This window comes from Macaca fascicularis, chromosome 16 (assembly GCF_037993035.2).
Source record: "Macaca fascicularis isolate 582-1 chromosome 16, T2T-MFA8v1.1".
Lineage (NCBI taxonomy): Eukaryota > Metazoa > Chordata > Mammalia > Primates > Cercopithecidae > Macaca > Macaca fascicularis.
Window position 1 is genome coordinate 16,655,645 of NC_088390.1, and position 12,411 is coordinate 16,668,055.

Consider the following 12,411-nt stretch of genomic DNA (forward strand, 5'->3'; position numbering starts at 1 on the left):
AGGTAGGAAGAGCTCCAAAGGTACTGGTAATGCTGGGTCCCTTGTCTATACTCACAATCATCTTCTGCCTACGCCCACCCACCCCCGCCCCAAGACAAGGTCTTGCTCTGTCACCCAGGCTGGAGCACAGTGGTGGGACCTCAGCTCACTGCAACCTCCACCTCCCAGGCTCAAGAGATTCTCACCTCAGCCTCCCGAGTAGCTGGGACTACAGGTGTGCAACACCACGCCCAGATAATTTTTGTAAACATGGGGTTTTGCCACATTGCCAGGGCTGGTCTTGAATACCTGACCTCAAGTGATCCTCCCACCTTGGCCTCCCAAAGTGCTGGGATTACAGGCATGAGCCACTGTGCCTGGCCAATTCTCATAATTCTTTATACAAATGTTAATTTCACATTCCCTTTTTATTAGAAAAAAAAAACCACTCTATAAACACAAATCAGGAGGAAAACCCAAGAGACAAAGGATTAATGTTTTTACAATAAAGCTCCAATGAAAGATAAACCTCTCAGCACCCTAAGACATGGTGAGAAAAAAAAGATAAACCTCACTGTTTATCAAAGAAATGCTAGATAATGCATCAAGGCCATATCATCAAGCTAACAAAGATTATAAAAATTAATGAGTTTTGGGAAGGAGGACATAGCCTTATCACAATAATAAAAACCACTAACAAACTCTTTTTGAGCAGCTACAATGTATTATTCTAAGTACTTTTTATGTATTAACTCATTCCACCTTCCTAAAGGTCCTATGCATATTACTCTTAATCCCATACTGAAGAAAAAGCACACAGGGATTAAGTAATTTGACTAAAGTCACAAAGCACATAAATAGCCAGACCAAGAAATGTAAATTAACAGAGTCCTTTCAATGGCAATTTGGCAATAGTCATCAACAACCTTAAAATGTGCTACTCTTGACTTGGAAATCTCAGTGCTAAGAAGCCACTTAAAAAAAACAGGTTTGGACACCATCTTGATGCCCAATAACAGATTTACTATTCTGAACTGAACACATACATTCCTCTCCACTCCTTCCCCAAATACCACTAAAATGAAAGTTACAGGATGAAAAAGATATAACATGGCTGGGCGTGGTGGCTCACGCCTGTAATCCCAACACTTTGGGAGGCTGAGGCGGGCGGATCGCCTGAAGTCAGGAGTTCCAGACCAGGCCAGCCAACATGGTGAAACCCCATCTCTACTAAAAATACAAAATTAGCCAGGCGTGGTAGCTCACGCCTGTAATCCCAGCTACTCAGGAGGCAGAGGCATGAGAATTGCTTAAACCCAGGAGGTGGAGCTTGCAGTGAGCCAAAATCGAGCCACTGCACTCCAGCCTGGGCGACAGAATGAGACCCCGTCTCAACGAAAACAAACAAAAAAGGAAGATGAAGACTGAATGCCTATGGCCAGCCATGCCAATGAAAAGTGAGCCAACATGAACTCTAGAACACTGGGAAAGCTTATGAATTGAAGAAAGCAAATAATATATAAAAGTGAAGAATCTGACATATACATAACAAACGAAGCCACAAAAAAACCTAGTTAACTTCAGAGGAAGCAAAATGTACACAAAAGGAAATGTAATTGTGTAATCATGTTACTTGGCTCAGCAGCTAACACTATTCATACACTCATAATATAGACAGACACAAGCAGAAATTGCACTAAATATTCACTTTCCCATAAATCAACAGATTCTGAAAATAATGAATTAGGAAATAGCAATTTATATTACTGAGAAATGTGAAGGTAAATACCAGAGGAAGCTGGTTTAAGAGCTGAAAACAGGGGCCGGGCGCTGTGGCTCATGCCTGTAATCCCAGCACTTTGGGAGGCCGAGGCGGGCGGATCACGAGGTCAGGAGATCACTGGCTAACACGGTGAAACCCCGTCTCTACTAAAAATACAAAAATAGCCGGGCGTGGTGGCGGGCGCCTGTAGTCCCAGCTACTCCGGAGGCCGAGACATGAGAATCACTTGAACTCGGGAGGCAGTGGTTGCAGTAAGCCGAGATTGCACCATTGCACTCCTGGTGAAAGAGCGAGACTCCATCTCAAAAAAATAAAATAAAACAAAACAAAAAAAAAAATAGATGGGGTGGGGTGAGGTAGCAAGAAAATGCTCTCTTAAATTAAGCTTTGTACTATTAATATTATTTGACTTTTTATACTAATAGATAACATTGGAAATTAAAAAGAAAAATATAAATTTGTGCAAAATTATAGAATACTCAGAGAAACACAAATAAAATATAAATTCCCTATAAACCTACCAACCAAAGAGAATCACTGCCTATATTTTGATATCTATCATTAAGCCTTTGTTCCATTCCTATCATTAGTCTACATACTAACTATACTGTTTTGTAACCAAAGTTTTCACTTAATTTTTTATGGGCATTTCCTCAGTAAGTATATATATATTTACAACATAGGTAACAGAATAATTACCCTAGAGCAAGGTTTTATGTAAGTAATGTAATTTTACGTAATTAAGTAATGCTCTCCTGGGATAGAGATAGTTGTGTCAATAAAAAGCACATAAATTTGATAATGGATTTGCTTTGTGCAAAACTGAATAAGTAGGAATTTATTTCTTTTCTAGAAAAAATAAGATGAAGAATCATGTAACACATTTTCTATACAGCACACCTAGTAAAATGTAAAAATAATATTTATAATAGAGATTAGTTTGCTCTATCCAACAAGAATTCCTTTGCCTGGGGAAAAAAAAAAGTGTTTTCACAATATGTTACTAAATTTTTAAAACTCAGGTTACAAAGTGGGATATACAGTATCATCCCAAATTTATGTCTTAAAATGTAACCTGAAAAGCCGTAGGAAAAACAGTAGCTTTTTCTTAGTAGTATGATTATAGATGATCTTTACTTCTTAGTGCTTTTCTCAGTTTTCTTCAGTGTTTACTGGAATTACTTTTTGAGTCAGGAATACAGCTTTACACTCCTAAGAAACCATAGAAAGATAGCAAAGGTGTAAATAGTTCAGAAGTGACTTACTTGACAGCTAGACTTGTTTTTACACCTCTTGTGGATTTCCTCAAAGCACTTCCACACTGCACTGAAACTGGATTTACTTGTTGGTCTTTCTTGGGTCTTTTGTTCTTTCATTCAGTAATTATTGAGCCTCTATTATGTGCCAGGCACTGTTCTAGGCACCGAGGATTTAGCAGTGAGCATAAAGGATGAAGTCTCTATCCTTCTTTGATAAGGAAGACAAAGACTAAAAATTTTTAAACAAAAACATACTTTTAGTGGAGAAACAAACACAAGCACACAACACACACACCTCTACTTTCAAGTGTGATGAAGAAAAATAAAGGAAGGAGGAGTAGAGCAATAGTAAGGTGGGAAGAGATGATAATTTTAGTGAGGAGAGGACTCTGAGGAAGTGCTATTTGAGCAGAGACCTGAGTGAAGTACGGGAGTTGGCCAGGAAAAGGTAAGAGAGAACAGTCTAGGTAGAGGGAATATCAAGCAAAGTGGCCTTGAGGCGGCACTGAACTTGGAATGTGCCAGAATAAGACCAGTGTGGTGAGACTGGAACAAGCGAGGGGAGAGCAGCAGATGGCGTGGAAGAGGTGGGTGGGCCCAGGTCATAAGCGCCTTACAGGTCCACGCAGGGATTCTAAATTTATTCTAAAGGTGATACAAAGGTACTGAGGTCTTGAAACAGTGATGGCCTGGACCAAAGCAGTAGGGTAATGGGATGAGATGTGGTCAGTATGGATATATTTTGATGGCTGATCCAATATAACTTGCTGATGGATTAGATCCGAGGAATGAGGAAGAAATCATGGACAATTCTTAGGTTCTTGGCCAAAGCAACTAAATGAGTAGTGTGCCATTTACAAATCTGGGGCTGACTGGTGAAGAAACAAGTTGTGAGCGGCAAAACTGAAAAGATCTATTTTGGACATGGGAAGTATGAGATGACCATTAGACTTCAAGTCAAGATGTCGGGTAGGCAATCATAATCATAAGTCTGCCATTTAGGGGCAAGTTGGGGCTGAAGGTGTAAATGTAATATTTAAAAGTATGGAACTAAAAGATATCTCCTAGGTGTGGGGGCAGAGAGAAAAGAGAATAGGACTGAAAACAGCCCTAAAGCCTGCCAACATTAAGAGGTAGGGAAGTCTGTTCACCTCACTGGAGAGACCACTGAGGCATCCCAGAAGCCAAGTGAAAGTATTTTCAGTAGGAGACAGTGACCCCCTAAGTTAAAGCTGCTGATGAGTAAATTAAGGATTGACAAGTAACCATTGGATTTGGTGACTTTGATAAAGGTAGCTTCAGTGGAGTGATGAAAACAAAAAAATTGGTGTACAGTGATCCCTCCTAATCCACAGTTTTCTGGGGTTTCAGTTATCTGCAGTCAACCATGGTCTGAAAAATATTAAATGAAAAATTCCAGAAATAATCCATAAGTTTTTAAATTGCATGCCATTCTGGGTAGCATGATGAAATCTTGCCCTGTCACACTCCATCCTGCCCAGGACGTGAATCACCTCTTTGTCCAGTGTACCCAAGTTGTATACGGCACCTGGCCTCAATCACTTAGCAGCAGTCTCAGTTATCAGATCAACCCACAGTGTCGCAGTACTTGTGCTCAAGCAATCCATATTTTACATAATGGCCCCAAAGTGTAAGAGTAGTGATACTGGCAATTTGGATATGACAAAGAGAAGTCATAAAGTGCTTCCTTTTAATGAAAAGGTGAAAGTTCTCAATAAGAAAAAAAACAAAACTGTATGCTGAGGTTGATAAGATCTACAATAAGAATGAATCTTCTGTCTGTGATACTGTTAACAGTATATAGTTGTAATTGTTCTATAAGTTATTGTTGTTAATCTCTTACTGTGCCTAACTTATAAATTAAACTTTATCATAGGTACATATGTATAAGAAAAAAGCACAGTGTATTAGAATTCTTTTCAGGCATCTGCTGGGGGTCTTGGAACATACTCCCCATGGATAATAGGGGACTACTGTCTGTTCAAGAGAGAGTTAGAAGACAATTAGGTACAGAAGAGTTGACTGCTGTATCCCTACCATCTTGATAGCTCTTGGTATAGAGTAGGTATTGAATAAATGTCAAATCTGAAAATTCTCAATACCTCAACCCAAATTAAGAAACCCAAAATGGTGGAGAGCTAGAGAACTTCCTGCTCATCCAGTTCTATTCTTAGTCTCTAGAATGAGTGGGGATGAATTGCAAAAACATGAGCTTTTTTTCTCTTCTTTCTTAATTTGCTGCATATCTAGGGCTAAAATGTAATAAGCATTTTGATTGGTAGCTGAACTAAGAGATAATAAAGAAAGACCTTCTTCTTCTGCTCCCCGATTTTCCATAAGTTATATGTAACTAAAAGTTAACAGATAAATTATGAACATGTCACCAAGGGGGTAAAAAAAAAAACCCACCAAAACAGCAAATATTTTAAACAAAACATCTTATTCCAAAACTTCTGCTGATACCTTAAAGATAGGTAACTTTCCCTCTTCCCAATTTAGATCTCTTTCCATTTCTCAAAGTGTAAAGTAAAGCCTTTTGTGGAGAAAAGTGATGCCCAGATAATGGGTTTCCTACCTGACATAATGTCTTCTGCTAATTCCTTTTCTCTTTCAATTTTTTCCTCTAGAGTTGAAATGCAGAATTCATAGCCGGCAATAGCAAATTCCTGTCTGTAAAGCAAAATCAATAATCAGCCATTTACCTCTTCTTCTTTTTTTTTTTTTTTTTTTTGCCGTTGAGATGCAGTTTCGCTCTTGTTGCCCAGGCTGGAGTGCAATGGCGCGACCTCGGCTCAGAGCAACCTCCACCTCCCGGGTTCAAGCGATTCTCCTGCCTCAGCTCTCAAGTAGCTGGGATTCCAGGTGTCTGCCACCATGCCCAGCTAATTTTTCTATTTTTAGTAAAGACAGAGTTTCTCCATGTTGGTCAGTCAGGCTGGTCTCGAACTCCTGACCTTAGGTGATCCACCTGCCTCGGCCTCCCAAAGTGGTGGGATTACAGGCGTGAGCCACCACACCCGGCCCATTTACCTTTTCATAAATTCCTTTTTTATCTTCATTTTTGCAGCTCAGTTTAAACATTATCAGTAAAGGAAGTGTAAAATGGGAAGAGGGAACTTTGTTTAAAGTCTAAGGAGTGTCAAATCTGCCATTTCTCAAAGTAGTTAAAAGTCATCCATTTAATATAACTTAAGACACAAAAAGCTAGGAATGCTGCCCTAATTTTAATAACTGACATAGCCAGCGGTCTTCATCATCTCCCACTAACAGATGGTCTCCAGTGAATCAGTTTCTCCATGTGCGAAAGTCTTACCTCTGTTCAAACTAATACTACCCTGAACAGAGGTTCAGGCCACCCTGCAGTGAGGATTCCAACTGTTGACCTCATACAGCTTCTCAGGAGCTTTAGTCATTTTATATTTATTTCAAGCTGTAGGTCTCTGATAAAAGTTTCTTTTGCAGAAATGGAACTCCTAGCTGTGGCAATAGAAGTCGTTTAACCCAACTCTGTAGCCCTGGACCCTCAATCAATTGGAGAGGGTTCAGTTAACCCAAGCAGGCTGGCTGACTGCTGCTTTTTACAGAGATGCAGAGGAAATGTGACAGAAATCCCTTCTCCATTTAGGAACTCAGTTTTGGTTCTTGTTCTTCGGTTTTGGCTCTAGTTTCTTACAGAAGTGGCACTAAAAGCTCATCTTTTCTCTAGTGCTTTGCCAGGGGAGAACTTACGACCCTACTGTTCTGCTCTGTTCTCAGAAGAATAGAAGCATCCCCTTCCTTCCCTAGACTCAAAACTTGGCAAGAGGGCCCTCTCCAGCCATAACACAGGGCAAGTGGATGCTGCCCACAAGATGCTCCCAGTCAGAGCAAGAGGTCCACAAACAATTCCCCTCCTAACTTATATCAGCCTTTCGAAGCCTCAGATCTGGCCATGTCTTTTCTAGTCTCATGCTTGTCTTAATAAAACAAAATAAAAAGTACAGTATACCATGTAACTTAGAGGCTAATTGTTACTAGCTTTCACGTCTATAAGACTATGAATTTGTCTTATTCAACAACGTTTATTAGCTCCGGGCTTCTTCTTACCCTAGGAGTTCATACCCAATCAAGAACTAGGCATGTTTGTTACAATTCCAAGGAAGACTGACCAAGCTGCAGTGTTCTCTGGCATAGGCCAAGCTCAAAGCTCCTCAAAAGACATGAAGTCAAAGGCTCTAGGAAGCTCTAGCCTATCTAGTGTCCAATCAAAATGCAAGGAGACTCTGCAGGTCCTGATGAGAACAAAGGAGCTGGTGAGTAGGACAGCAGGGACCAGTACCAGGGCCTGGTCTCGGTAAGCACCCTTTCTACAGCATCAGGCTCCGTGTCACTCCAAACCTCTAGCACCAACTTCTGCACCACTAAAACCCTAAGTGAAGCTAGTCTTAGGTCTCTCCCTAAATTCACCCCAAATACAACTCCCTAGAGGAGTTCTCTGCTTACATCCTAGATGATTCATCTTTGAACTCTATCTATACCAGCAAAATGGCTTCTTCAGAGTATTAATATATTATCCCCAGCAGCTTTCACACTGCTCTTTCCTCTTCTAAAAAAGTTAAACTAAAGTTGTAACTCTAACTTCCCTTCCCACTTCAAGCAGCAACAGAAAACTTAGTTAGCTTTGTCACAGGGCAGCCAGAGATGCTGTGTGCCCCACTAGGCAGGCTACTGGAAACAGGAGGGGCAAACTGGAAAAGACTGACAATTCCAAAGATGAGGGACAGAACACTTTTTGAGTGTGGCACCCAATTTCTGGGAGACCCAGATGACCAGCAGGCAATGAATATTATGTAACATCCCAGAGTCAAACTTTTCTGCCCACAGTCCTACTCCCTGGCTGCCGTACTTACCTATTCTGCGCAGCATAGATACTAGCCAGCTTTAGGGAAATTTCAATTATGGCATTGTCCTCCTGTGAGAGAAAGAGAATGAAGGGAATTCATAACAAGTCAAATATTCTCATGGATTATTTCAGATCAACTTCCAGACTGACGGTGGCCTCAAAGCCACAGTCTTTATTCTTTTAGAGTGATTAGCCAACTGTGAATTCCTTGGCGAACATGCTGTTGCATTTAGTGAAAGAACGTCTATTTGTATACAGATCTCAGAAGGGAAACTCCACCTTTCCTGACCAAAGCGTATGGTGGGGCTAGCAGGAGTTTTCAGCAGACAAGACTGTTCTGAAAACTGCTTCAGTGAGGGGCCAATACTAGGCAATGTCCTTACCTGCTTCATGCCCCCTCCAAGGAGGTAACTCATTGTTGCTTTAAAAAGTTGTTCAGCCTAAAAGCATAAGAAAAAGATTTTTCTTTTAATTGGGACCCATTATATATATATGGCCCCGGATTCTAAGTACCAATCTGATGTATCATTCCTTGTAAAGCCCATATACTCAAACACATGCACACTCACACACAGAAAAGTACCCTTTTGAAAGGAAAACAGATCAAAATATCAGGACCCCCAGCATCCTCTATGTACCTTAAACTACTCTCTGATGAGCAGAAAACAACCTCAGAGATTAACTTCTTATCCAAACCCATTGTGGCAGAGACTACAAACTGTCTCCTAATAGTCATTCTGCTTCTCCATCTTTTTGATTACAGAGTCCCCTCAATTTAGCCTGGGAAACATGGTGAAACCCCGTCTCTACAATCAATCAATCAATCAATCAATCAATCAATCAATAAGAAAATTAGCCAGGTGTTGTGGCACACGCCTGGAGTCCCAGCTACTCAGGAGGCTGAGGTGGGAGGATCAACTGAGCCTGGGAGGTCAAGGTTGCAGTCGGCCGTGATCAAGCCACCACACTCCAACCTGGGCAACAGATCAAGACCTTATCTTAAAAAAAAACATTCAGTCAATTTTAGCAGCTTGGACACCCTGAAGTTAGATATGGTGATATGATAAAATTTAGGCGAAGGGATGCAGGCAAAAAGAACATGAACTTCTAAATCATATTTTATAAGGAAGCTGCTCACAGTCCATCTTCTCCCGCTTCCTGCAGGCTGGAGGTGAGGCAGTTCACCCAAGCAGATGAGGGCTTATCTTAGAAGGAACCTGGACTTCTGGATCAGAGAGCAAAGGTGCCTATGTCTATCTGCCTTCAGTCTTTAGCCTATCTCTGGACTAACACAATAAAGAGAAATACACTTGTATCTTGTTTGAGTCACTATATTCTGGGGTCTCTTTGTTATAGCAGCTTATCCTGTACCCTTACTATCACAGTACCCTTGAAGCTACTCCTTCACAAATTCAAGACATTGCAAAGTAATTTACTTACATTTTCAAGCTGACCCCGTATAAATGCTAAGTTGGCCATCTGAAAGCAAATTACAAATTGTTTTTCAGTTTAGAGTACTGTGTTCCTACTTATTTCAAAACTTTAAAATTCCCTTTTGCTTTCACCCTCAAAATTAAAAAAAGTTTAAAATGAAAAGCATGTCACCAATTAATCTGCTAGAAGCACAGAACAGCAATCATGTGAGAAGTAAATACTTGCACATACTTTGTTGTTAACAAACCAAATCTAGGTCCACTCATCATTAAAGAAACATGCTAATGATACTGGTTTCTTTTGGTCTGGAATTGAGAGGTCTTATGTCACCCCAAGGGTAAAAAAACTGAAGCCATGGCCAGGCATGGTGGCTCATGCCTTTAATCTCAGCACTTTGGGAGACCAAGGCAGGTGGATCACCTGAGGTCAGGGGTTTGAGACCAGCCTGGCCAATACGGTGAAACCTCATCTCTACTACAATACAAAAATTAGCCAGGCATAGTGATGCGTACCCGTAATCCCAGCTACTCGGGAGGGTGAGGCAAAAGAATCGTTTGAACTCATGAGGCGGAGGTTGCAGTGAGCCAAGATCGTGCCACTGCACTGCAGCCTGGGCAACAGAGCAAGGCTCCATCTCAAAACAAAACAAAACAAAACAAAAAAATAAAACTGAAGCCAAAAGAAAACTCATTGAAAAAGAAAAGGAGCTTTAGAACATCATGAAAGTCAGGAATATGAATCAGGAGAACTAATAACCCTTCCCTTCCATCCAACCTTCCTCATCAGTGGTTCAGACTGGTTATAAGAGTTACCAGATCATAAGTGTAAGTGATGGCCTTCTTGTTATCAGTCTGATAGGCGAGGCGAAGAGCGTCATGCAAAATTAACTCAGCCTCTTCTGGCTCATCTTTCATGATGCTCAACTGAAAAGGGAAGACAAAATAATAGAAAATGAAACATATAGTAGATGCATACGCTACCAGACAGAAGTGTATGCAACTACACATCCCAATGATAGAAGGAAGCAAACTCATTCATCAGACATTTACTGAATTCCTACTATGTACAAGGCATTGTCTATAGAGGTGACAGGGAGGTCAGTCTCCCTTGCAGCTAAGTGTGGCCATCTGATGAAGTTTTGGCCAAGAGACACAGGCAGAAGGAATGTGATCTTACAACATATTTTATAAGGAAGCTGCTTGTCCTCCATCCTCTTTCTAATTTCTTGCAGGCTGGAGGTGACCATACAGGACAAGTAAGCTTAATTACAACTAATGATAAGAGCTATAAAGATGACAGAAAGGAATGATAAGGGGTCTCCTCCAAATGGGACTTAGGGAAGCTTTCCAAGGAAGTGACAGCTAAACTGAGATAGGAAGGATGAGAATGAGTCAACCAAAGAAGGACCTGGGGAGAACAATGACTCAAACAGAGGGTAGAAAATGAGTGAAGTCCCTACAAGCTGAAGAGAATGGTTTTGGGGAAGAAATGCAAACAAACAGATGTGAAGGGAGGATGGTGAGCTAGAGGATTACTGCCAAACGGGTGGGCAAGGTATGCTAGTTTAGATCATGTGGGGTGTTGCAAGCCATGGCAAGGAGTTTGTATTTTATCATAAATGCAGTGGGTAGCCATTCAGAGCTTTCAGGCAAGGAGATGATATGATCCAATTTACTTTTTTTTTTTTTGGTCGCTTTGGTTTCTGCATGGAGAATAGATTGCAAGGGGACAGGAGGCTAGGAAAGACTATTGGAGCATAGGTGGTGGCAATGATGGTTTCCACTAGGGTGACAGCAAAGGAGATAGAGAAAAGGGGAAAGATTTGAGACATATTTTGCATTTGTTGGCAACAGGACTTGTTGCTGGACTGTAACTGCATTGGAAGGCAATGGTAACGTACCACAAGTTTTAAGAATGACTATGAGGTTTTTAGGCTGAAAAACTTATGGTAGTAAAGAGATGGTGAAAGCACATGTTGAGGAGGCATTAAAGATCGAGTTTAGTTTTGGGCATGTTAAATCTGAGAGGTAGGTAAAGTACCAAAGTGCAGATGGCATGTCAGGAGCACACTACAGTCTGGAAACACAAATTTGGACGTTGTTGGCATGAGATAACTTGGGGAGAAGGGGAGACAAGAAAATAGAAAAGCATGTGGAGAAAGGGAAGAATTCAGAAAGAGAACCGAATCGCATAACCAACACTAAGTTGACATTTTCAGGCCGCTATATACGTGCGAAATTGTGTCATTTCAGGTAGGCTGGTTAATTGATAAAACAACTACAAAACGTTCCTGGTATTTCGTTTGCATAAAAACATGATGCCTGGGGCGCCATCTCCATTTGCACTTGACACTGCAGAGGTTTAACTGCAGGCCTTAGAGTCGGGAAAGCCTGGATGGATTCCAATCCCCTCTCTGATGACCCACCTCATTCTCGGCAATTTTACCCGCGGAGCCTCCATCCACTCTTCGGCGAGGCGGAGAGAGCAATGCGCAGCGACAACGCCAAGACCCCGCTCACAAACGCTACCGCGCTCGGCCGGGCGCAGGGCCCGGAGCCGCCTCACCTTGGCTCGCTTCAGCAGCTGGATGATCTCGGCCTCGGCTTCGTCCGCCCCGTCCTCGGCGGCGGCCCCGTCGGCTCCCTGCTGCTCCTCCTCCTCCTCTGCCGCAGCGGGCCTCGAGAACCAGGCGAGCGCTGCGGGAAGGGGCTCTGAGGTCATCGGGCCCGACCCGCGCCCCTGTCCCCGCCCGGTCGGCCCCGCCCGGCCCGCGCCCCTCACCTGCCAGCAGCGGCAGCAGGCCTGGGCCCCGGCCGTGCGGCGCGACTCGGGATGGCGGCACCTGCACCTCGGGCCCCGGGCCTCCTGCCAGCCCAGGGAGCAGGCGCGCGGAGCAGCCCCGGTACCGCCGCCCCGCGGCCCGCAGGAGGCCTCGGCCCAGACTCCCGCTGAGGAGCCTGTACATGCTCCCGCCGCGTCCTCTGCGCACTGCAGGCCAGGCGCGATCCTGGTCCCCGCCCCCGCGGCGAGCGCCCTCTGGATTGGCCGGGCCC

The 12,411-nt window shown here is 42.7% G+C and overlaps 1 protein-coding gene across 13 annotated transcripts in view; it reads right to left on the reverse strand.

The window, feature by feature from the left end:
- TTC19 (tetratricopeptide repeat domain 19) overlaps nt 1-12,348 on the reverse strand; it is a 30,368-nt gene extending 18,020 nt beyond the window's left edge. For 5 of the 13 annotated variants that reach the window (XR_012425310.1, XR_012425312.1, XR_012425311.1 and 2 more), the window contains exons 1-7: nt 12,140-12,348; nt 11,924-12,054; nt 10,171-10,281; nt 9,365-9,403; nt 8,308-8,364; nt 7,932-7,993; nt 5,618-5,712 (exon numbers count right to left, since the gene is read on the reverse strand). Coding sequence is in view for 7 of the 13 variants with exons in the window: in XM_015437702.4 (XP_015293188.3) it covers nt 5,618-5,712; nt 7,932-7,993; nt 8,308-8,364; nt 9,365-9,403; nt 10,171-10,281; nt 11,924-12,054; nt 12,140-12,323 (679 nt within the window). In the remaining 6 variants the exon portion in view is untranslated. Of the gene's footprint in view, nt 1-2,568; nt 2,975-3,027; nt 4,414-5,617; nt 5,713-7,931; nt 7,994-8,307; nt 8,365-9,364; nt 9,404-10,170; nt 10,282-11,783; nt 12,055-12,139 lie in introns of those variants that run through there. The other 8 variants (XM_074018678.1, XM_074018677.1, XM_074018684.1 and 5 more) reach the window with 6 other exon arrangements.
- Between the last annotated feature and the right edge of the window lie 63 nt (nt 12,349-12,411).